This window comes from Carassius carassius, chromosome 15 (genome assembly GCF_963082965.1).
Source record: "Carassius carassius chromosome 15, fCarCar2.1, whole genome shotgun sequence".
Classification (NCBI taxonomy): Eukaryota; Metazoa; Chordata; class Actinopteri; order Cypriniformes; family Cyprinidae; genus Carassius; species Carassius carassius.
In genome coordinates this window covers 29,069,571-29,096,399 of record NC_081769.1, presented here as the reverse complement: position 1 = coordinate 29,096,399, position 26,829 = coordinate 29,069,571, and the positions used below count along the sequence as shown (strand labels likewise).

The 26,829-nt window shown below is 34.2% G+C and overlaps 2 protein-coding genes across 3 annotated transcripts; one reads left to right on the top strand and one right to left on the bottom strand.

The window, feature by feature from the left end:
- Positions 1-682: 682 nt before the first annotated feature.
- LOC132158793 (RUN domain-containing protein 3B) lies at positions 683-16,110 on the bottom strand. The gene is made up of 11 exons (XM_059568371.1): positions 15,924-16,110; positions 12,693-12,808; positions 11,708-11,841; positions 10,925-11,010; positions 10,710-10,799; positions 10,373-10,453; positions 10,093-10,264; positions 8,828-8,985; positions 4,779-4,925; positions 4,006-4,133; positions 683-3,080 (listed from the first exon to the last, which is right to left on the bottom strand). Exons 1-11 carry the CDS (start codon positions 16,016-16,018, stop codon positions 2,935-2,937), a joined length of 1,353 nt encoding a protein of 450 aa, XP_059424354.1. The 5' UTR covers positions 16,019-16,110; the 3' UTR covers positions 683-2,934.
- A 411-nt stretch (positions 16,111-16,521) lies between these two features.
- LOC132158783 (semaphorin-4A) lies at positions 16,522-26,795 on the top strand. Of its 2 annotated transcripts, none has more exons than XM_059568355.1 (14): positions 16,522-16,646; positions 21,187-21,343; positions 21,489-21,545; positions 22,264-22,359; positions 22,434-22,527; positions 22,608-22,727; positions 22,897-23,030; positions 23,369-23,550; positions 23,661-23,802; positions 24,009-24,198; positions 24,282-24,397; positions 24,547-24,710; positions 25,209-25,276; positions 25,859-26,795. In XM_059568355.1, the coding sequence occupies exons 3-14, from the start codon at positions 21,516-21,518 to the stop codon at positions 26,485-26,487; spliced, it is 1,965 nt and encodes a 654-aa protein (XP_059424338.1). In that variant the 5' UTR covers positions 16,522-16,646; positions 21,187-21,343; positions 21,489-21,515; the 3' UTR covers positions 26,488-26,795. The 2 variants fall into 2 exon arrangements, with proteins under 2 accessions (XP_059424338.1, XP_059424337.1); XM_059568354.1 differs by lacking the exon at positions 16,522-16,646 and adding an exon at positions 19,329-19,502 and having other exon boundaries at positions 21,183-21,343.
- The last annotated feature ends 34 nt before the right edge of the window (positions 26,796-26,829 follow it).

Here is a 26,829-nt window from a genome sequence, read left to right as displayed (position 1 = left end):
GATTATCCTTGTAATTTTTATTCTACCCATTCAGGCTTGTTGACTTTTAATTGTTAAAAGTCATTTGTTTCAGTCATGTATTTTCAGGTTTTTGTTAAATGAAGTCAGTGTGCGCAAATGGTGCCAAAAATGAGACTGATGAGGGGGATTTAAATTTTTTTTAATGCTTAAATAATAGATTTTTAATTGTCGATTAATATATTTCTTGACCCAATGCCTAACAATTAAGTGTGAATATTCACAGCTTTTTAAACTTTTTACGCTTTTAAGTGCTTTAATAATGAAGAATGAGTTCAAATTTGTCTTGATTTCTTTATTCAGTGCAGAATATTGTCTCTAGGTATTTTCATTAGATTTACAGATTTATGTTGCTTGAACCAGGAGTGCATAAGATCTTATGCGATGTACAAAATGTAATCTATTTACCTTCCATTTCCAGTGTAAGATGAAAGAATCAGAATTAATATTAGCAAGCTGTTTTTTTAATTATTATTTCTGTTATTTTTTTACATTGTTTTTGCACAGTTGCAATTAATTTATATTGATAACACCAAACTAAACATGCAACATGATGAGGTTGTGTGTCAAAAATGTTAATTGCAGAATACATGCAAAGTGCTCTGTGAGCTAGTATTCCATTGCACACATAGCCAATGAGACAAAACCAGCATTGAGCCAAGCCTGTATTTACACTGGAATTTATTGAAAATCACAATCATAGATGAAAACATTCATAGAAGACATAAAGTATAATTTGACCAAACATAATGAGGATAAATTATAATTAGCTGAATATATGATATTCATCTCAGTGCGCCCTCATTACCCTCACCCCATTTATTTCTTTCACCATGCAACAGAAAATTAAAGAAAGAAAAACTCAATCCTAAAAACAGATTTCAAAGCATCGAGAAACAAAATACATTCCAAAATGTCTGTAAAGGCATGTAACTTTTCTCAAATGTATTGGTTAAAACTCTTGAAACTGAAAAATAATACTTAAATACTGAAATGAATTTCCTTCATTCCACTATAAACATTACAATTGCACATTTTTGATCAAACAGTGCTGTAAAGAATCTAAAAAAAAAAAACACACATTTAGAGATGCACATTTAGGTGTACTGAGCTCTGAACAGTGTAAAACATGCATTTGTGCGGTACAGAACTGAAGTCACACACCGTTAGACGAGACATTTTTCAACACTAAGAACATGGATGTTCAGCAAGGCAATGTTCGAGCTGACAATACTATTTTTGATGAGCGCCAACAAAGGGAATTCTGCATACGTGTTTCCCTGGAATTTCTGTTATGACTGTACTGATGCTCATGAGTAATCATACACATTTCGTAACACTTTAATTATTTTTTACATATAACCCATGGCTTGGCATGCCTCTTAAACTGATTTTATAAACAGGTCTGTTTTATGAGCAAATCACACTGGTAATATTAAATGGATTTTTTTTTTTTAATTATTATCAGCAGCAGTATTAGGAGTATTCACCTTGAACTTCAAACACAACTTTACCTATTAATTCTACAGTTAAACCTTACATTTACATTAAACTGGGTTCAGACAATGGATTCAAAATGAATTAAATACTGCACATTATGACATTCTAGTTTTCTAACCAAATTAACCACAAAAAAAGCCGTCTAATGAAGAGAATTGTGGTCGATGAAAAAAGCATGGCTTTGACATGAAAAAAGTGGCTATATTATTCATGTCCATGTCATTGAACATCACTGCTCTATAGTCCACAGCCTCATTATACAGTCAAAAACGAAGTGGTACTATAAGCTTGAATTGCTCTGGAGGTAGTAACTTACAGCATTTACATACAAATTAGAAGAAATTATTAACTAAAATAATTTTTGTTGTCTTTTTCATAATTAATCCCATTAAATTGATAAAACTATTTTTTGATTAAGTTAAAGATCTTTGAATACATTCTTGTTTCAGTCCAATATGTCATCCATATTATTTTTCTTTATTTATATAAATGCATGGCAATGCTTTACACCAATGCACACACTAGCCACTATCTGATAGTGACGGTGGGAAAAATGCAAAACCAATGTTTGAGTGCGGTATGATTATGTAAATCACAGAGCTGATGAATATGTAAGACCTCTCTATGTAAGAGGACAGAATTGTTACTGAAATTTCACAGCTTTATTTTGAAAGCTGTTAAAAAATATTTGAAAATGTATTTTACTTGGCATGTCCATTTTAAAAGCTTTTTTTTTTCTTTAAAGGGACCAAAATGTGTAGAGAGAGACTAGATTAATTACAATAATTGATACAGAAAAGTGTGTTTTTAAGAGGAGGAAAATAATAATAATAATAATATAACGAAATAAAATGAAATAAAACGTTAAAATGAAATGTAATATTTAAAATAAAATTTAATGAAATAGTGATACAAGAAGTTAAGTCAAAGTAAAAATACAATAAAATATTAAATAAAACAGTAAATCTAACATTTAATATCAGATCAAATCAAATAGTGAGAAATGAAGTTAAATCGAATTTAAAAGTTTAAAGCAATTCAGGGTAACTCCACACAGGACAATTTTTATAAACAGAAGCAAATACTTTCCAAAAACAGCAGCCATTTGAACTGGGCAGATAAACTAAATTTCCCAAACAGCTGAAATTCACTGATGTCCTGAGTCAAGATTGTCATTCATCGTAATACATTATGCTCAGTATTCACTAATGCTTACACTAGCTATGGACTTCAACGACCTAATGTTCACATCTAAAAACAAACTGCACTTCAAACTGAACTCAAACCAGTCAGGACAGCACTAGGGTTTCATCTTGTCTAGCTGAAATGTCTCTTAGAAGCTCGGAGGATGATACCGATAGCTAGACTTCCGTTTCCGTGTGTTTGTGTATGTGTTTATATGTCCATACTTGTCTCTCAGGATGGAGTCAGTCCTGGGCTGGTCATGTCTGTTGTCGGACTGGCCAGATACTCACTGGACTTCAGACTGGCCAGAGATTTGTAACTGGCCACTGAGGTTAAGGAACCACACAAACCCCTCAGAGACGGAGTATCCTCTTTCCCTGTGAAAACACGAGCACACGAGGATGAGCGAGGATGATATTATTAAACAGACAAAAGGCAGAGCAGTAGACACAACATCTGAGCAATAGATGTAATTCAAAATAAAACTATATTAAAAATTGAGTTGGGTAATTAAAATAATGCTAAAATGTAAGTATCAGATGAAAACTAATAGTTACCAAGGCAACATTTCTAATTTTCAGGTTTTTAAAATACTACTAAAACTGCATTTAAGCTTAATAAAAAAAGGGGAAACAATAAAAAAAGCACATAAAAATTTCTAAAACCTAAACTGAAATTATACTGAAAATATTATGTGCAAGCTTATTCAAAATATTAATAAATACTATAATCGAATATAAATATTAAAATAACGCTAGAGATAGTTTAACCCTTCCCACAACGCGTTGCTCTCAACTTGACTGTTAAATGATGAATGTTGACAAAAGAAACCGATTATCAACTGTGATTTAAGCACTTTTTTCATATTTTGCATATTTTAGGGCCGTTAACTGTTTTTGTATTGTATTATTAAAATTTTGTCACTCTTTTGAGTTCTCGTTACTGCAAAAATTTCATTATAAATTAGAAAAATGTTTTTATACAAGATTTAAGTGTTTTATAGATTAGTTTATAGTTGTACTGCCTTTATGCTCATTTTCATTTTTGATAAATTCTTTTGAGAAACTCCAAACTTAAAATATGCTATAGTTCTTCTTTTTATTGTGGGGGGTTTCATGAGATTAGCATAAATATTGAGGAAGGGATGCTGTTATTTTCCCTCAGGTGGAGTAAAGAGCCTTCCATTGTGATACACATCATCTATAATAGAGCTTGTTATCAGAGAATGATGTCACCATAGCTGACTCACACACACACATACACACACACACACACACACACAGGCGCACACACATCGCAAACCTTCTCTGTGCCAGTGTGTAAGTCCTGCCTTGCTTTCCAGACTGTGTGTGTTCAGTTGTGCTGGCTCCAGTGACGTCTGAGAGAGACTCATATCTGCAGAAAGCTGCTCCAAACTCTGGAAGCTCTTCCTGCGCTCACACACAAGTAAAGAACATGTACAGATCACAAATGAAGAAATGGGAAAAAAAATCTATAAATCAGTTGTGAGTAGGGTTGTGAGTTCGAGTCCGGGGCCGGCAATATCACGACTTAGGTGCCCTTGAGCAAGGCATCGAACCCCCAACTGCTCCCCGGGTGCCGCAGCATAAATGGCTGCCCACTGCTCCGGGTGTGTGTGTGTGTGTGTGTGTGTGTGTGTGTGTTAACTGCTGCACAAATTCTGAGTATGGGTCACCATACTTGGCTGAATGTCACTTCACTTCAAAAACAATGCAATAAAATAACTGAAAATAACATTAAATGTTTTCATCACAAACACCACTAAAGTTTGGGTTACAATTAGATCAGCCCATTTAATAACCTCTGTGGGTTATCAATACATGAGCGCGATTGCTGTAGGAAACATGCCAATACTGTAATGTGATTTGAGAGCTGCAGACGTGAGCTAAAACTAGAGCCTGAGAGCCTTTGCTTCCTGGATCATTCGCTGAGTGCCAGCAACTCCACTGGAATCCAATATGAGATGAGTTGTGGTGTGAAACTGCATGTATCTCACAAGGATGTGCGTAATCTGAGAGGATACATTCATGAAATACAAAAACAGAAACACATACTCTTCCCATGGTGCTGTGCGTTTCCTGTACAGGAGCGTATCCAAGGCAACTGCATTAGTATCCAAGGCACCAGGTGAGGGCCATTGGTTTGTCAGGTGCGAGGTGAGCTCCTGTCTGGAGCGAAGGTCATAGTTCTTCATCACCGTCCTGGAGAAACAAACATAATCATTTAAAGAGACAGTGCTAAAAAGCTGAAAACGTATATGTGCTAGGGCTACACGGTCAGTTTTTTATTAACAATTCATGATTTCTGCTCCTCTTGATTAATTAAAAATAATTGTCGCAGTACTGCTATTAGCTTTAATACTTTGGGATGCCTGATGTCAGGAGTTTAAATCCCCTTAAATCAGAGCTTTTCTCTGAAAGCATTAGTTTACTTCCAGAATAAAAAAAAAATCCTGATAATTTACTCTCTCCAATGTTCATCCAAGAAGTTCATTTCTTTTTTTCTTCAGTCGCAAAGAAATTATGTTTCTTTTTTTTTTTTTTTTAGGAAAATATCTCTAAAATATCTATTTTTCCATAGTGGATCCAAATGAGATCAGTTTCAATGCAGTTTCAAAATGTCTTTACCGAGTGATGATCCCAACCAAGGAATAAAGGTCTTATCTAGCAAAACGATCTGTCATTTTCTAATATATATATTGGGGGTTGCCTTTCTTTGCATGTTTGCTATGTCACGCATGCATGATTACATACTGTGTGAGGTTGAGTTAGTGCAAGATGAGCATTTGTGGTTAAAAAGTATATACATTTTAATTTCTTTAAGAAAATGACTGATCGTTTAGATAGATAAAATCCTTATTCCTTAGCTGGGATCGTGTAGAGCTCTTTGAAACAGCATTGAAACTACAATTTGGACATTCAGGCCGTTGGCTGCCATTGAAGTCCACCATATGGAGAAATATCCTGAAATGTTTTCCTCAAAAACCTTAATTTCTTTTCAGCAGAAGAAAAATGGTAAAAGCATCTTGGATGACATGGGGGTGAATAAAGTATCAGGAAATATTTATTCTGGAAGTGAACTATTCCTCTATTCCACTTATTTATCTTCAAAACCTGGGAATGCTCTCAAAAAAAAAAAACACCAATGATCTGAAAACACCAAAAACCATGTATCTTGGAATTTCAATTTAAATATTCCGCTCAAATTAAAGTGTCATACAGCCAGTAGTCTGCTTGTGCTGTTTTCTGCTACCAAATCTGTAAGCAAACCTTCTCACTAACAGCTGTAATAAATCCAAACATAAATCCTGACCATATTTTTTTAGACCGAAGTCTGAATAGATGCACTTACACAACCTCTGTAGAAAAAAATACACAATTTGGAATTATCTTAATTAATATTAGGAATTTAACTGATTTAAATTTTGAAAGAGGCTTCTTTAAGTTTAAGATTTTACTTATTTTCATAATGCAGGTGAAAATCACAGACACTTTAGATTTTTAGTGTTTAACTACTCTAAAGATGAAAATGGCTAAAAGAAAAAAAAATGACAAGTATCGTTTGTTGCAATCCATCTGTATGATTCTGCATTTGTGGAGCTGGACACTTTTTTATTGATTTAACCATTGTGCATCCCTAATTTATACAGCAGGAAATCAACCGGCTTGTCCTCCTGTCCCACAACCACCAACCCAGACCTTCTCCAAAATCCATCTTTATCATCAAGTCACTGATCAAAGCTTAACATCTGAAACATGGCATTCAGTGTCAAATAATCTCATCTATAAACAAAGTCTTTAACCTCGGCAATCGGATTTCAAAACTGACTACTCAACTGAAAAATCACTAATAGTGGTCTGCGAACACTCACGGACATCTGTATTGATTCGCACAGATGGTCCGTAGCAGCTGATACAGAGAAACACAAACAGCTTCGCATGGAAAAAGGCGAACTTGTATCTACTGAGATAAACAACATATAAACAAGTCAGCTTAAAAAGTGTATCCTTTATAACCGGAACCAAGCATCTATTGCCAGACACAGATTTAAGAGCCTGTTCTATTTCTGCAATGCAGAGAATGATCATCATGATCCAATTAAACACCTGACCATGAGCGATGTCTTTCCAGATCAAACTAGATGACCATAATGAAATACTAACTGGCATACTGCACACAACTATACACAACTGTACTGCAATATTTTTCATGTTTTTGAAAAAAGTCCCTTATGCTCAGCGAGGCTGCAAATATTTGATCAAACATACAGTAAAAACAGTAATATTGTGAAATATTATTACAATTTAAAAGAACTGTTTTCTATTTGAATATATTTTATTTATTTCTGTGATAGCAATGCTGAATTTTCAGCATCATAACTCCAGTCTTCAGTGTCACATGATCCTTAGAAATCATAATTTTGTGGAAACAGTGATACATATTTTTTTCTGGATTTTTTGATGATTAGAAAACTAAAGCTAAAAAAAACTGAATTTATTTATTTATTTATCTATTTTATCATTATAAAGGTATTTACTGTCACTTTTAATCAATTTAATGCATCCTTGCAGCAAAATATAATTCCTTTAAAAAAAAAATCCTTTTGACCCCAAACTTTTGAATAATGTGTAGATAGATATATAGATAGTTTGCAAACAAACAAATCCTCCCATCAGCCTCTCCTCTAGCCTTTCATTCATTCCCCCAGTCCATGGATCAAATCCTCTCTCCGCTTACATGCTGCAATCATCTATTAACTTATTTGCGTCTGTCTCCATAGCAACCCTGCTCTGGTCGAGCTGCTGACGTCTCCTCGAGAGCTCAGTTGAACCGTGAACTCCAGCTGTCTGACAGAATGAGAGGAGAGAGGACTCGGAGGACTCGGGAGGCAGGAAACATTCAGACATCATCTGTACTGACACTCCGCAGCCACAGAAAACACTAAAGAGGAACCGTTCTACTGCTTCACAGCACAGAGCATCATATCAGATGATAAATGAGACCACACCGCACAGATAATTAAGCTTTCCCCTCCCGCAATTGCACATTTCCATGAGCATGGATCATACTTACACAGGCAAGTTTACCAAAAAGTTATGCCAGTTTGGTGTGCAGTATGAAATACAGTGTCATATTCACTTATTAATCACAATTCATTTTAATTAGGTTCAAAATGTGCCGAGTTTGCCTTAAGTATTCACCTGCAGTTCAGCTAAAAATGGAAATTCTGTCATCAATTATATATAGTTTGATAAATAACAGATGCTGGTAACTATTTACTTCCAGAGTATGGGAAAAAAATATTATGTAAGCCAGTGGGAACCATAAACTGTTTGGTTACTCACATTCTACAAAAATGTGTGTGTGTGTGTGTGTGTGTTTAGTAGAACAAAAACAATGCACACACGTTTGGAATTGAGGGTGAGTGATGACATTACATTTTTGGGTAAACTAACCCTTTAACACATTGTTTCTTTTAACACATGCCTATGCAAATTAGATCATTTACAGATCATTAAAGTTTGCATCTTATTCACAAAGTCTGCTTTTTAAAATGATGTACTGATGATGACAATATTTATTTAAATGATGATTAAATGATAGAGAAGAACATTATATTACATTTTTGTAGACCTGTTATTGTGATCTAGAACTAAAAAAAATTTGAAATGGTTTTTGATAACTAATTAAATTTCTGATAAAATGCAAATATTAGATGAAAAACTTAAAAACGTAAAAACATAACAAAATACCTTGAACGTAACTAAAATAACAGAAGTTTACTAAAATTAGAACTAAAATCAGTAAAATTAAAACAAAAAACAATTACAAAGAATACAAAAGCACATAACAAATTACTAAAATGTAACTGTAATTAAAATTAAAACTTAAAATATAAAAAATAAAATACTATAGAAGTGCATACATAAAAATGTACATGTGTATATATATATATATATATATATATATAAACACACAAATAAAAAAAATAACTGAAATTTACACTACACACACACACACACACAAAATATAAAATAAAGTGTATATATGTATAAAAGAGATGTGATATACACATACTAAATGAGCACTGGTTCAAACTTACAGCTGATCCTGCAGCTCCAGTATGATGATCTCCAGCTGCTTTTTCTCCTCTTTGTGGCTATTTTCGGTGTCTTTGAGTCGTTGCAGTAGAGATTTATTCTGAGAGACAGACTCAGAGAGCTGAGCTTCCCTCAGACACACCAGCTCCTCCAGATAACCCTAAACAATTATAATAATTCATGTGCTCTGTGTCAGTTTTATTTTGGTCTTGTTACCGGGTTCCCCCAGGATGTCTCTCTTATCTAACACACCTGACTGACTCATGCACTCATCAGTTCAGACCCCACGACCTGATCTGAGGGTGCTATATATATATAGTATATGATATATGTATATTTTATATAAGACAGTAATATATTCTATAATGCAGACTATTTAAAAAAATGCATGTAAACAGCATGCAGCGTGGCTGACTAAAAATAATCATCTTGCTTTTTTGCAGTCAAATTAGTATAGAAAGAGATGTTAAAATTCTTGGTAGATTATTGACACAGTTAGCAAATATGAATACTTAAGGGAATAAAGACTTTTCATAGCAATTTTAAAATAATTTTTGAATTTTATAAACACAGCAAAGACTTACTTAGAATTGAAAATGAAAATTTTGTTTTAACAACAATTGTATATGCTTAGTATGAGTGGTGATTGTCTGGGTGATGAAGATAAAGAAAAGAATAGAAATGCATTTTTGGAATTCAATCTGAAAATTACTTTTTTATTTGTTTGCTTGTTTAAAAACAAACACTGCAAAGCAGTACAGTATCAGAATCAGTGTATATACTATCAATCAAAAGTATGAAGTCAGTAATTTTTTTATATATATGTATATTGTTACATAATTAAATAAATAAATTGTATTGAACATGTCACCATTTTTCTCAGTAAATATATTTCTATAGGTACTGTTGACATGAAATTTTCACCAGATGTCGGTAACAACCCAAGTAATCCATACAGATTAAGAAAAGAAAACAAATAAATTCAGAAATTAAGTTCCGTGTAATAAAGTGGAATGACCATTTACATCATGTGTTATGTATTACAAAATGCTGAATTTACAAATATTTGTTAATGTGGCATGCTCAAAAGTTGATCTGCATGCACATCAAATGAAAACCAAGAAAAGGGAAGCTCACAGTGTGCTCTGGTTGTGCACTATGCATTTTGGCAATATATGTGGGTATTCTATGCATACAAAAATTCAGCATACTGCACACAGTAGGCTATACATACTGCAGAAAAAGTATGAATAGTAGTCACCCTCACCTTCTGTTCCATCACGACTCTGTATTTCTGCTCTAGTCTTTTGCTCTTGCTGTACCAGGTGCTCTGATCGGCCAGCAGACTGGCAGCCATGTGGGATTCAGGAGTGCCTGCTTCACTGCCGCTGCTGCCCAGCGTTCTCATTTCCTCCTCATCGCTGCTAATGCTGTCAGAACTACAGCACACACACATACATAATATTCAATCTCATGCATTAGGAAGGCCTAAAGCATGTTCACAAAGCCAGCATGTTCATATGTGTGTTTTTGTCTAGTGCTCTTACGTTTGTGTGAATTTAAGGTACGGTGTGTAGTCAATGACGACGGGACAGCTCTCATCAAGCCCCTCCCCTTTCAGACAGAAACTGTCAATCAAGAATGAAAATATCAGCATAAGCCAACAAATGCACTTTTTTGGATGAGAATGTCACTGTGGCAGAATATTATGTGCAGTGATGATCCTACAAAGCATTACAGAGGCTGTTCTCAGTGTGGCTCGTGTCGGCAGGTGTTTATAGAGCACCACCCATATAATAAATCATCATCATCATCCTGTCCTGCTGTGGCACAGCTGAATGTCACTGCCATCCACAGAAAGGAAGTGAATGAACATGAATATACCTGAAGTCAATGGCATTCAGTCCAATCAGAGTATCTGCAAGAAGCCCCGCCTCCTCACCGAGAACCACAGCCCCCTCCTCAAAAAACCTCCTGACAAAAAAACACACAAAACTGATGAAGACCAGAGAACCACAATTAGCACAACTGTTTTCAACATTGATAATAATAAATGTTTCCTGTGCAGCATATCTAAAAGAAATGCTATGGAAAGATACCTTGTAGTTTTGAAGTCTCTCAGAGCTGCAGAGATATATTCAGACAAACGCTTCTCCATTAACGCCACTCTTATCCAGGCACGACCCTTAGAGAAAGAACGAGAGAGGGATGCTCTTACCTGCCAACCACTAAAGCCTTTACCCTGAAGTAACATCACAACAATTGAGCCAGCAATCTGTCTTAGCTGACCACTTGTGATCGCATCATCTGAGACGGATGACAAAACAGGACAAGTCTGATCTGGGAGTTTCTTGTATCTTCTATGTGACAGCATGGTGAAATATGACACCAAACCAGTTATTTTTGTAAACCTGTTGTTGTTGTTGTTATCTAAAGCTAAATCTATTAAAAACTATTTCCCATAATAAAAAATACAAAATATGAAATAAAAAAATACATAGACATGTAATAAAACATATATAAATATTAAGTAAAAAAAAAAACTCAAAATTAAAATGTTGCATTGGCAACAAACTAAAATAAAATGAATTAAAATTAAATAAAACAAACTAAAATGAACACGAAAACATATTTATATATATTATATATAAATATATTATATATATTGTTTTTTTTATTTATTAAAATATAAACTAAAACTGAAATTTAGAAATGTTGCATTAGCAACTAATTGAATATTTATGAAATAATAAAAATGACAAATGCATGTAACAGAATTGCTAAAACTTAAACTAAAATGAAAATATAAACTAATATATATAAAAAAACGGTATATAAATAATACAAAAATGACACTGCAATACAGACGTATGCATCCTGACCTTTGCTTTAGAGCTGCGGACGTTCTCCATGTTCTCGATGCTGTGGATGCAGCTGTGGGGGACTTTACTGCATGCTATACGTATGTAATCCCAGAAACTGCGCGGGCTCTCATAGCCAAACCAGCTGACCTGGCCTACAGCAGGAAAACACACACAATGAGTCCTCAAGAAGAGCTCTGTATTCATTAAGATGCAAGACTCTTCTTGAAAAAAAACAAAAACACTGATTTTTGCATCCAGTTGTGCTACATTTTAGTGCAGTGACATTGTGGGCAAATATCTGAGCTAGTAACTGAAAGGGTTGAATCTGACAAGTGATGAGCTCCACAGGGATTCTTTTGCTTTTTAAGCCATTTCAGAGAACATACATAAACATGGAAAGATCAAATATTGCTGAAAGGCTGAAAGAAGAGATATGTAAGGGAGCGTGAGAGCTGCTTTTTCATGCTGTGAGAGTCGTCTGAGCTATTCGAACCCAAAATGAGACACTCAGTGCTGTATTTATACCTCATTACAGCAGCTGGAGTGTGTGTGTGTGTGTGTGTGTGTGGGCCTTTTATCATCATGTAACACAGCATCACTATGTGATGGTGTGTGAAGCTTCTGGCAGAGCGTGTGTCAGTTCATTTGTTCTCTAAGGCTCTGTCAGTAATATTATAACTTATATAAGTTATTATTATATATATAAACAATTTATATTTTTCCAAAAAATAAATGAATAAATACATAAAAACACCGGTAATTTAGTTTAATGACCACTCTCTTTCTAAGAATGCAAAAGGCAGTTTTTTTCTATAGTACATTAAAATGTAAATGCTCTATTCACATATTAAATAATACAGGTGTTTTGCAGTGCTCACACACATTGAGGATTTATTTTCAAATCCAGGTCAGTTTGCTAAAGATGTGCTGCTCCTATCAAGATGAAATGCTGTTTCCAATTTCAAAGTGAACGAGAAAGTATGATCATATGATTCTTCCTCACCTTTCAGTCTATGGCTGAGAATATGTTCTACAATGGAGACAAAGTTGATGAACTCAGCAGACGTGTCGTCTATCGTCTCAAAACATGAGCGATCAATGAGGGTCTTCACTGAGAACCTGTATACTCAAACACACACAATCACAATCATGAGCACTAAGAAATCTACACAATACCGTTTAAAAACACAAACGTTTCTAAAAGCTTGCACGGTAAAGCACTGACAAGCTTTAGTTATACAAATACTTAACATAATTATGCTGCCTTTGAAGATCTGGTCATATTTTAATGCATCTCCTAATGCATTATAATATATAATTTAATGCTCAGTTATTATTTACATTTTATATTTATATTTTAAGTTCAACATTATTATATATAACAAAAAAAGATTTTTAGTTAACAATAACTATGCTACTATGCTACTACCACCCCCTCCCAGAAAACTCAGAGCTAAAATAATCTGAGTCTTCTTTTTTAAAACCCCTAAAAGAGCATTTGAGAGTCAAAGGAGATATCTTGTGTTTTGTGGCACGCCATTAGTGCCGTTTATTATGGTCTCATCAAATGTAATTATGGCATAAATGAGTGTCCTTTTCATTATCAGCGGCTCCTGTGCTTTTATGTGTCTCCTCGTGACTTCCAAATACCCAGCAGCCTTCGTGCAAATGTCATTTCAGAGGTAATTTCACTTCTGACATTTCTTTTCTAGAACACACAGAGCAAATGTGGGGAAAAAAGAATAAGGTTTGAGACTAATGGTTAAATATCATCTTAAGTTACTTAAAAATCCAAACTAATATGAAATGCACAGCTGCATTATATGCCAAGGATTGCAAACATCCTAAAGTTTGTGTGTGTATTTTTTGGGACGTTAAAATACACCCTCTTAAGCCTAAAACTATTAAAAATAATTTTGGTAATTGAAATAAATCTAAATAAGAAATGTTATCTTTTCAGCTAACTGAAGTAAATAAGTAATAAAATAAAGGTAAATTAAAAAAAAAAAAAAGCTAATAGAAAATTATAAAAGGACAGGATAAAATTCTTATAACATAAACGAAGATTAAAATGAGAACTGAGAATATACATTTACGTAATTCAAAATATTAATAAATAGTATAACTGTATAAATCATACTAAAATAACTGCAAGTATGATAATGGAAAAATGTATGCAACGTAATGATGTCATGTAGCATCAATTATCATATTAGTGCTTGAATTGTTTAGTGATACACAGTATTTTATGGCACAAATAGAGATGCGAAATTACTTTAAAATAGCCTGATGAAAGGTCACACTGACACTATTAAATCTGATACTAATAAAACCATCTCCAAAAATTTAATTTCTGAAGAAGCCATCCTGTGAAATCTCATGTCGATTTCTTCTTTGAAGTGATCATTTCAGGAGCATTGATCTAGAGCAATTATTCAGATTACAATCAAATATATTTATTCAAGACTTTCTGACAAATAGCGAACGTTCTTTCATGATTCTCTGAACGTCACAGACTGTGCAGTGATTTATTTCAGTCCTGAATGAACTCAGGATCAGATATCACAGGATAAACAGGAGAGGAAATGGATTTTGCTTATCTGTTCCTCTGTTCTTTCTACCTCATACACACATAGCAAAAAAATCACTGTATTTGTCTGAGCCATGAGCTTCGGTCTTACTGTGATTGTAAATGTGTGGACACGTCACACTTGAAGCTTCTTTGATTGGCTGATTCCTGCTGTGCCTTCTCATGGGTATGACATTCATTTGTGTTCAGACAGATGCTTTCCCTGCTTCAAACGTGGCCTTTGTGGCACTGACTAATTAGACATATTAATGTAATTAATCATATTTCAGTGAGTGGCATGAAAAGTACATTAAGTGAATACGTCAACACTTTATTATGTTGCTTCTTGCGCATTTCGTAAGACTTTCAAAGTGAAATGGCACAAAAGTGTGTTCAGTTTTTTTATCAAAAACAAAACAAAACAAAAGAAAAAAGGTCGTATTATACCTCGGGTTTGACAGCCTACACTAAAGCTAACTGATAGCATTAAAACTGATAGTTACAAAAGCAAACATTAGATAAAAACACCATGCTATTTTATCTTGATTCCACAAGTCTTTGATCAAACATTGGATAGAAATGCATTTGCTAAAGGAACCATGCTATTTTAGCTTGATTCCACAAGTCTTTGAACTATTTTATAATGATTCATGAATCACATGACCAGGTGGGCTGCTGAGCAAGTTTACTACATCAGAAATGCCACTGATTTAGTCATGTGATGCCAACATCAAAATGTATTAATTCACAAATCATAGTTTATAAAAAATGTAGATACAGCCATGTTTTTCCAGTGAGCTGAAGTTGTATATTTTGCATTACGTATATATTGTAGCATGTGCAAAAAACACATTGTATGCAACAATACATGGTAGCACACAGCATACTTTTATCAGAAAATAAGTCAAGCTGATATCACTGCTGATTCATTGGTCACACTAAATAGAAGGTCAAACTGAGTGTGATCCAGTTGTATACTGCACATTTTGGCAAATGTAGCAAGTCATCCAGATAAAACAAGGTGTACTGTATCCACTTCAGCAAAGAGATACTACAATTCTCAGCAATACATTATGTGACACAGAATGGGTCACAAATTTCTCAAGGTATTGCGTATGATTCATTCCCTAGTTAAAATCCTTGTTAAGACTCTTAACCAGCTATAAGACACAAGCTTTTCTAATATAAAAACAAAAATCTAATATAAAAACTGATATTAAATGGTTTAAAAATATTCATATGAACTATCAGCTTTTTTTAAATGTCCAAATATTGTCTTTGTTTTTTAGATGAGTACTATGATCCTACCATACATTTTTTATTTTTTATTTTTTTTTATACATATCATAGAAAAGCCCCATTTTTTTTACATGCCTTCTTTGAAGTAGCTTGGACTCGGAGCACAATGTAAATGCTTTGTAGCATGAATCATTCAGTAGCTGTACTTTTTCTAAGAATTTCATCTATATGACGTGATGCTGCGATGACAGATCTCAGATCAGCGCTTGTGTGTGCAGTTCATCATCATCTCATCTCCCCTGCTCCAGCATCAGCATTTTACAAAAACTAACTTGCTAAAAAATAACAATGACATCATCATCATAATCACACATGTTCCGCGCGCCGGTGTGCTGCAGTGATGATGAATGTGCAGTCAGATTTTACCTGCATACGGTGATCAGATTTCTCCTCTCCACGGCTCTGATACGCGCTGCCGTTTTTTTACGAGCCCCGTTGAACCCGAGGTTTAACGATGCCATGATAGCTGTTTGCTTCCTCACGTCTTTCTCTCTTCTGATGCCTCGGATCAGTCTCCAGCTGACTGACTCTCACCGGAGCCATAGAAATAGAGCAAGCGAGTGGAAAGGCAATTATTGGATTAGCATGACACTGGTGTATAAAATGGGCGTGGTTTAGGTGGGGATGTGAAATAATTATCTTTTTTATCTCTTCGTTTGAGTTTTTTTTTAGGTCATTAAAAAGGTATCTGTTATTTTTTCTGGCGTAATTTAAAATCAACGTTGCATCTGAATAGGACAGCGTTGTCATATGGTCTCTGTAACTTTTCTCAGCGCTGGTGAGGATTAACCAATCACAGATCACTAAAAACGATTTGGGAAAATCCGTTTTATAGATATTAATGAGGTAGATTTATTTTTTCCTGGTAGAAAACGATCCTTGTATGTAACAGATTTAACCGATTACATATATTGGTGTGCACATGCTTCCAATAAGACAAAGTGAAGTGACTTCAGTGAAGGAATTGTCTATCAGAGCCAAAATGCGCCCCCTGCAGGACGATTATTCTGTGCCTTATAAGAAACCGTTAAAAGCTGATAACACTGGCCGCCCATGGCTGATCAAAAACACTGACGTTCATTAAGGAGCGTTTTTTGGATCTATATAAAGTGCCGTTTACATAACCAGTAAAAAGAGTTTCTAGGTGTCATAAGAAATACCAATTACTGGTAATAGTGTCGTTATTAAGGATTGTTATCAGATTCATAACAAGTCTAATTTACTGCTCCCCACTAGATGGCCCCAAGGTACAATTTGAGAACAGCAAACAAAAGAAAGTGAAAAAAATAATAATAATTCCACATGCACAAAGCACGATGCCTTAACTTTAAACCTAATTGTAAAATATTCACATCTGCTTTAGGCCTACTCATCACTTCGAAGAATTTCCTCCAATAGAAAAGCCTTAAAACATCCAATATAATTAATAAATAAGTTGTAACTTTCCTGACAGTAAAATTATTTTATGATAGTATGACTGTATGATTTTTTTTTTATTATTATTTTATTACCTTTTAATTTTTACTGAAAATACTTTTAGGATTTTTTTCTCTTCTATAAAATGATTTATTTATGTCAGGTTTTTTTTTGGCTCTTGTTCTTTTGTACACAGCCATAACAGACTCAATAGGACATACTGTAACTAGGAAAGACAACCACCAATTAAAACATAAATAAATATATAAAATATAAATATCAACATCTTGACAAAATATATTGCATCAGTTAACAACATTTCAAGTGTTTTGGAGTTCTATTATGCAATAGGCCCTATGTGTATGTGTACTGTAAACTTTTTAGTTGACATCTTCCTGCAGCTCTACAGTGTCTAGTCGTATTTGAATAAAACACTGACCCTGTTTCTGACATTTGAACACAAAATAATAATTTCTGTTTTAAAAGAAAATATATAGCCAGAACTAGATAAACTAGCATTTTGTTAGTTTTGCTAGCATTTGTAACGTTTTGTGAAAGAGCGATTTCAACTCAAACTGTCTTAGATGAGTGTTTCTCAATCCAGCTCCCAGGGGCCCCATAGCGCTGCACCTATTAGGATTCTCACTAATCTTACACACAAATCAGGTCATGGAGCCTCTAATAATGAGATGAGGAGTTGAATTAGATAAGTTAGAGAAGGAAAACATCTCAATATGCCGTGCCTCAGGGCCTCCAGAAGCAGGATTTGAGAATTACTGTGGTAGAGGAATAAGGAAACACTGTCATGAGTCAAGCTTTTTCAGGCATTTTTCTACGAGCATATACAGGTTTTAGAAAAATCCAAAGACAAAGTGTGTGAGTGCAGACATATAAACAAGTAGTAGGTAAACATCCCATCTTTGCAGTGCATTCAGCAAAACAAAAATTCCCAAATAAGCAAATAATATTATATAAATCAAGTCCTATCAGACTAACTGCTAATAAAATAGTGTCATTTAAAATCACAATCTAAAAGTTATTCGAAACTATACACATGTAAGTAACTGAACATGTTTTCAATGTTTTCAATGATCTGCAGGTGTTTGAAAGTAGTAACGAAACATTTACATTTTAAAGGGGTCATGGGATGCCCAGTTTCCACAAGTTGATATGATTCTTTAGGGTCTTAATGAAAAATCTGTAACACAGTTTGGTTAAAATTTCTCAATGGTAGTGTAAAACAACACCCTTTTTACCCTGTCAAAAATAGCTCTTTTCAGAGCAAGCTGTTTTGTAGCATTTTCCTTTAAAGGGGTCATATGATAGGCTGCAATCTACACACAATCTGGACAGTCCCGTATGAATTTGTTTAAATTCTTAAAATTAGAAAAAAATAAACTGTGTCTATATATAATTAAATAATTGTGACTTTCATATCACAATTCTTATTTTATATCTCGCTATCTCATCATAGCTTCATTTTGTCACCTTTGTGTATTCAGAGCTACTGCTGGAACTGAGCGACTCCTGTTAAATGTTAAAAATGATAATAGAAGAAGAGTATTTTGACTTTCTGAACTCACTGAACTGTTTTTTTTTTACCTCTGTGAGGTTGCTTGCTTGCCTAATTTCCTCTCCTTCTAAGCACAGACTTTATGCCATACTGAAAGTCCATTTAAAAATACTGTCAGTCCCTTCCATTGCTCTTCTTCTACCTTCAGTTCAAGGAAACATCTTTTTTTTTCAGCTGACTTTTACGCCTTAAAATAGCAACGTGGTCTGTTCTCATTGTAATCAGAATGTTCTTTATAATTGTGTCCACATCCCCTATTATAACCACATACTGTACCTTAATATCTCTCACCACACACTCTCTAGCTCTTTCACAACCTATAGTGTACCTAGATATCATCATAGTTGTGCTTCTGAAACAAAACCAGTACAAAAATTTTAACATACCATATTATAAGGGCAGCATTGCAAGAAACTTTCACAGGATCCATTCCATATTGCATTTTTATAATACTCTGTATTTTTAGTTGATGTTTACCAATGCAGATAACGGTTAATAAATGGAACCTTACTGTAAACTAAAATGTTACCAGTTAAGAAAATGACATTTGCCAGCTAAAAACAGGTTTCAAGAAATTAGATACACCAAGAGAAAAAGTACTTATTGAATATAAAAAGATATCATGATAGTATCATTATAATTCAGTTCCGTGCTGCTGTCAGAAGAAGTGCCATTAGCAGTAAGTGTTTAGTAGTGGATACTGAGTAAGAGAGCAGTTAGTTCAAATTGGTTTGAGGTTTTTTACTCTTCCTTCCTGCTGCGCTCAAGAAGGTCAAATCAGAGGAAGTGAGATTCAGTCACTTGCTGTTTTGGTAGCTGATCAGAACAGGTTCTTTACCTTAAAACATCCGTTATGATGGCAGGATTGTTTAGGATCTGGATATTTAAGGTCGTCCTCTTGGTATTGATGGATCCATCTCAGGCCTCTCTGCGTCCTCGCATGTCATTCTCTCAGGGTAAGTGAAGCTCAGTTTGATAGACGATAGCGAGACATATTTACGGGTGCAAAAACTCACATTTATAGATGTGCATGTTGAGGGCAAAGTATCGATAAATACAGATGTTCTAGTAGACATCCTTAAGCAAGAAATGGGATTTTATCAGTCAGACTGCTGTTAATATCAGTCATTTGTAACCACATTTCTGTCAGAATGTTTTATTGTTAGATTTATTGTTTTCCAACCTGATGAAGTAGTTTTGTCATGCAAATCTGCTCAACTTTGAAGAAAATAATTCAGTATTTTTTATTCATGAATCACAAGCGAAATCTTTGCATTTGATTCACATGTAGTAAATTGAAACTTTAAAATTTCATAAATATGACCCATGTTCAGATGTCCAAATAGCACAGTCGTGTTGAGCAAACACACATTGTGTAAGTTTTGTACGTAAGTTGTGCCTTTGTTCATTTTTCACTTTGTTGTTCTGCAAATGCTTGATGGTCTAAATGCTGCTCGCTTGAAACCACTGCTGACCGATTATCTGCACCACATGTTCAACGGTCTGTTGCTGCAGAGAAGCATGTCTTAAGACTGTGGTTAGTTTTTTTAGAGTACATCAGTCATCAGTGAGGACAATTAGTTGAAAGACTTTTCTACAGATCAATAAAAGCCATGAAATATCAGGATTTTTTGACAATGTCAGGGGTTTTACGTATGACTAATTTGTTTATTTATTTGGAAGAGGAACTGTTTTGAAACTATTCTGAATTACACTTTTAATAATAATTAAAAGAATTATTATTATTAAAAAATTAATATTATTTAGCCAGGATGCATTTAATGAATTAAAAGTTGAAATAAAATGAAAATGTTGAAATAAATGCAGTTTTTTTAACTTCAAATAATTTTGAAAAGAGATTTCCACAATGGTTTTCAGCATTGCTAATAATAAGAAATGTTGCTTGTGGAGCAAATAAGCATATAAAAATGAATTCTGAAGGATCATGTGATGTAATGGCTGCTGAAAATTTCGCTTTTCCAGTACAGTAATACATTGCATTTTAAAATATATTAAAATACAAAACACTTATTTTAAATTGTAGTAATATTTTAAAATATTACTGCTTTTACTGTATTTTTCATCAAATAAATGCAGCCAGGGTGAGCAAAAGAGGTTTCATTTGTAAACGTTTGAATTGTACATATTTATAACTTGCACATTTTAAAACAAGATGCTTACATATATTAAAATTAGGTTTGGTACACCACATTGAGATTATTTAGTGCTATGGCTAAACATTTTTGAAGCTGTTATGAACCTTAACCTCATGTTAAAGCAATAAAAATAATCAGGGTTGTCATGTATCAGCTAATATTAATGATGCATTCTCTAAGAGAGTTTGGCTGTCTAGACGACACAGCGAAATCATATAGTCGTATTTCTGTTTGTCTGTATGTGCAGTATTGCTAAACCTCAGCTCATTGGCCTTGCTTATTTCCTCAGATCAAAAAGAGGAAAGGAGTGTCAGTCTTGTGGTTTCATTGTTTAACTGTTAATATTATCACTGTTTAAAGGTCAAAAGCAAACAGAGACATAAAAAGAAAATCATTTTATGTAAAATGCATGTGCCAGTCTCTCAGAAATACTGGAGGGGTCAAGTTTAAACTGGTTGTTGTTGGGGGTTTTTTCCACAGGAAGCTCGGAGCGTCTCTTGGTCATTTACCACAGCTCTACTGTGAAGAACACCAGCACTCTGCTGCTCAGCCCTGATGCTGACACACTGTTTGTTGGTGCTCAGGATGCTCTGCTCTCTCTGGATGTCAGTCAACCTGATAATATTACACTCAAAGACAAGGTGAGAAAGATTGTGTAAACCTATTGGAATATTGTGCTATATATTTCAGATTTCAACTCTCTGAACTTCTGTCATGAAAATCACCCTAGACGTGGAGGGGAAATTACATACAGAAGTTACTGTTCAAATTTTTACATTTTTACAGTTGGAATTGGCAGCATCTCCACAAAATATGAAAACCTGTACAGTGGCCTCAAGGAAGGTATGTAATCTACCTTTCCTAACATCATCCTGGAGCTTTAAATTTCTTTTACTGTATGTATCGGTCAATGGCAAATTTTCAAGCTGATATAAAGGATATATATACCCGTGCATGTATATATTCAAGAAAAAAAATCATATATTTATGATTAAATATAATTATATATTAAATACATTTACGTATAAATATATGCCTGTAAATACATGTAAATATTTTTCAAATATATATTGTATGTATGTGTATTTACAGTATATAAATATACACAGTACATATAGATTTATTTATCAACTTTGCCATACCAGGAATATATAGCATTTTAAATATATTTGAATAAAAAAAACAATTATGTTAAATGATAACTATTTCAGTTTTTACTGTATTTTTTATCAAATAAATGCCACCTTGGTGGGCATTAGAGACTTTCAAAAACATAAAAAATATTGTATTATTCCAAACTAGCCCCACCTAAAAAAAAAAAAAAAGGTATTAAAATTGAAAACAATCTTCAGAAATGGAAAACATTTTCATGATGAAAAATTTGCATTTTTTAAACGCACTGTATGCTTACTCTGTTTTTGACATAATAGATGGACAAATTAAGACAAATTGGAATCATGTGATTGACCTCATTGCCATTAACATGATTGCAGATTTCTACAAGCTTCATATTTATTGTAACATACCTCTTATTTTTTATTTTTATGCTCGTGCTTAACAGGATTGTGGCAACTTCATCAGTATTCTGCAGTTTTTCAACTCTACACACCTTTATGTCTGCGGGACAAATGCCTATAATCCAAAAGCCCTTATCATAGTAAGTTCAAATACATAAATTGCACAGATTGATAGATGGGAATTTTTTCTAACACATTGCCATCTCTGTTTTAGCCAGCAACTTCTCTGAGCGCTAGCAGAGACACAAAGGATGCCAAAAACTGCTGTCCCTCCAGCTCCAGCCAGAGGAACACAGCCACTATTGTTGGTGAGAGGGCAGAAACACCTTTTGGAATGACCTCACCTGATCTAGTGCTCTCACACACTTAACTGTGATCTCTCTGACAGATGAAGAGCTGTATACAGCAACCAAAGTCGGCTACTTTGAGGACAGAGTGATATCTCGCTGTCACAGCAGAGGAACACGCAATAACTTGGAGCTTGAGATTGTACCAAAATTGCTACAAGGTTTGTATATTTTTGTCTCTAAATTAATGTTGCCATAGTGCTAACATACACAAAGCTTGATCTTGATGGCCTATTGGTTATATGGGCCTGTAACACGAGATTGAGGATTGAATTCATAAAAGGGTCATAAATTAGTGAATTTTCACACTTTGGTTTGTTTTTCTCATAGAACCTGAATTCATAAGTTCAACACATGTCGCCAGTGAAGGAAAGATCCTGCTGTTCTTTACTGAGGTTGGGGACTTGACTGAAGACTCATTTCGGAGCTCTTTTACTGTGTCTCGTGTGGCACAGGTCTGCACGGTGAGACTTAATTTTTCTCCTGTTCTGAATCAGAATGAAAGAAGTTACAAAGACTGGATAATTTGTCAGCAAAAACTACAAGAACTAAAAACACTGAAGTGAACTTTGTGTTCTGTTTAAAATAAATTACAGTAGTTTTGGTTGCTAAATTATAGATATTATTTTTTTTTGTAATGTTTTTACAAAGGGCATTTTGAACAAACTTAAGAAGGCCTATATAAAGAATATATATTTACTCTCATCTGGGTCAAAAAAACCTGAATAGAACACAAAGGAAGTGGCTGTCTAGTTTTACAAGGCTAATCTAAACTACATTTTTAATGATTTTTTTTTCATAGGATGACATCGGAGGAAGCCTAACCTTACAGAAGCGCTGGACATCCTTCGCTAAGTCTCAGCTGGTCTGCCAACAAGGGAATGAGCTCCAGTTCAACAAGCTGCAGGATATTGTCAAGTTGTCCCCAATGAATGAAGAGTCTCCTGACGACACTCTTTTCTACGGAGTCTTTACCACACAATGGTGCCGATTATTTAAATCAAACCTGCCATAATGACATATATTCACTGATCCAAAAGTTCATGTGACGTCTGTGTAAACATTTACTTCCCATCTCTCTCTGTCTCTTTTAGGGCATATTCATCTGTTCTGTCAGCAGTCTGTGCTTTCAGTCTAACAGATATTAAAGCAGCTTTTTCAGGGGATTACAAGACATATGATTTGAATGAAAACCACTGGAAACGTCAACCAAATGTAGACGGTAAAATCGGCAAGGTAACACAGACCAAGAGAGCCAAAAGTATACAGTATATATATTATATGCAAAGAGACAGTATTTCTACTTCTCATGAAATCCTCTGCCAATGGTTTAATTATAGTAACAAATTAAACTGGGACCGGAGAACATATTTTAGCATTCAGACAGTGATACACAGCAGATTTAACCACTGTGTAACCAGATTTATCTTGTATCTTCACAGTGTGGATTATTCAATGACAGTAACCGTGTTTTAAACATTGTAAAAAAGAGCTTCTTGACTGAAAAAGTTGTGCCTCCTGTGGGAAAGAAACTGATGTTCTCCTCAACAAAAGAGCGGTATAGCCGTCTAGCTGTTCAGAGAACTCAAGCAGCAAATGGACACAACTACACCATCCTTTATCTGCTCACCGGTACACACATAGATTACTGATTTAGTTTATCATTTCTCATGTTTATTTGTGTATGGCCTGATGTCCATTTCTGTTTTCTTCAGAATCTGGCTTTCTTCATAAAGTCGTAATGCTGGATAAAGGTCCTCATATCATTGAAGAAATTCAGATATTTAAGCAACCACAGACTGTGAAAAACATCCTTCTCTCCACCAGCAAGGTTTTTTGTCTTATATCTTATTGTGAATGATTTGAATTTAATTTTTAAGACTAGTTTTTTGTTATAACTCGACCCTCCTGTAATACCAAACAGAGCCATAATTAATTCGATTTATAATGTGATCAAGTAATGGTCTTTGTGAATTATAGGGTGTGCTGTTTATCGTCTCTTCTGAGGGTGTCTTCAGAGTGCCTGTATTCAATTGCTCAGTTTATCCAAACTGTGCAGAGTGTGTACTGGCACGTGACCCGTTCTGTGGATGGGACTCCGAGACCAGAGCCTGTGCTTCTGTGTCCAGAATGGGGTCTAACCTGTGAGTTTTCTGTTCTGTACTAATATCTGAAATTAAAGTTAAGATCTTGTACAGTTTTTATTATTATTATTTTTGATTTTGTTAGTTGGCAGGGCAATGTTAAAAATGTTCATGTAAGTTTTTTCTTCTTCCAGAATTTAATTTAATTTAATTTAATTTAATTTAATTTAATTTAATTTAATTTAATTTAATTTAATTTAATTTAATTTAATTTAATTTAATTTAATTTAATTTAATTTAATTTAATTTAATTTAATTTAATTTAATTTAATTTAATTTTATTTTATTTTATTATTTCAATTAACATGAAAACATAAAAAATTTAATAGTTAGATTTTATATATTAATTAGTTTTAGTATTAGCAAAAATCACACTGTTCTGATGGAGATGAAAAGTGGCACTTTTTCCTTTTTTTTCTTTTTTTTTTGTAGTGGTGCTATGATCTGATATGGCAGATACCTCACTACTATTACTATCTTTTTGTGTCTCAAACACAGACGACAGGACGTGGAAAGTGGAAATGTCAATGAACACTGCACAGAGTTCAAAAATACTCCTGCTACAGGTTAATACGTTTTCTGTGTGACTTTTGATGAAGGTGCTAGGTGCTATTGATGAAGGTGCTAGATTTTCCATTCATAATCACCAACAAGCAGTGGAAGTTTCATGCTTAATGTAAAATTCTAGTATGAAATTTTTTCAGATCTTTAAAAAAGTGCATTTTGCTAAAGCTCACTCACCTTCAGGCCATCAAGAAGTAGATGAGTTTGTTCCTTCATCAGAATCGGATACTCTGCAGTGAATGGGTGCCATTATTATGGGCTGGTATTTTAGTTCAAAGTTTTAAACCCCCTTAATAATGGATTTGTTTTATACAAGCATGCAGCTTTTGACTTTACAAGATGTTAACTGATAGACTGGAGTCTTATGTGGACAAGATTACTTTATCAGCTGTTTGAACTCTCATTCTGATGGCACCCATTCACTGCAGTGGATCCATTGGTGAGCAAGTGATCTCCGTAACAGTTCTGATTACAAACTCATCTACGTCTAAATTTTTGGGTGAACTACTCCATTATGAGTTTAGTTGCACTGAATGTGTATCTGTAATATTTGATAAAACTGATAGCTTTTTCTTTTTTTCCAGTGAAACGGATTGCCCAGTTAAATGAGATTGTGGTTCTACCATGTCACTCGAGGTCGAGACTGGCTGAGGTGACTTGGAGGTTTTTGAACAACAGCATCGTTCCTCAGTTTCCGTACATGCAGTGGACAGGCAGCAGTCTTGTTTTCATTGTAACTCCAGAGACCGTGAACACCTACCGCTGCGTGTCTGAGGAACTGGGATTCAAGCAAACCATCGCCACCTTCGCTGTAACTCTCCCTGTCATCCCTCGTTCTTTCCCTTCATCACATCAGCAACCTGATGACTACACAACACTTGAGTTTGATGAATCTGAAGCTACAAAAGGGGAAAAGAAGGATGCATTTATGACAGCAGACAGGACCAGTGAGAAAAAAGACAGGACTAATCATCAATCTACTGAAAACATGAACACTGCAGGAAAAGACGCTGTTTGCATTGCACAGAAGAGTTATTATACTGAAATGGTTGCTTTTTGCCTCTTGTTTGTCATTTGTCCTTTTGTATTCATTGCTTTTGTGGTCCTTTGGAGGCGCAGCATGAGGTGCAACAAAACCACCCCTCAGAAAAAAACTAAAGACACAGAATCAGACAATATCTGGCAAACAGAACTGGAAGAACAGAAAAGCTGAGCCCGGAAACCAGCAGGATCTATATAGAAAGATTACACAAACTAAAGAATAATTCTGGACAGTTATTTAGTTTGAAAAAATAACAATGTGATCGCTAGAATGTTACCCCTAATAATAATAATTTGATTTTATTTATATTTTATGATTTTAGGTTATCAAATGTTTTTTTTTTTCAAAACCATTGTTCAGTCAACACTGAAATCAAAATTAAGAATTTTTTTTTTTAGGATTTTAAGGTAAGACAGCCCTGCATCATGAAAAAAAAATGGCTTGTTTGTTAAAAAAAAGACATATTGCATAAGTTGATGATGTTTAAAAAAAAATTAAGAAAAACTTTTTTTT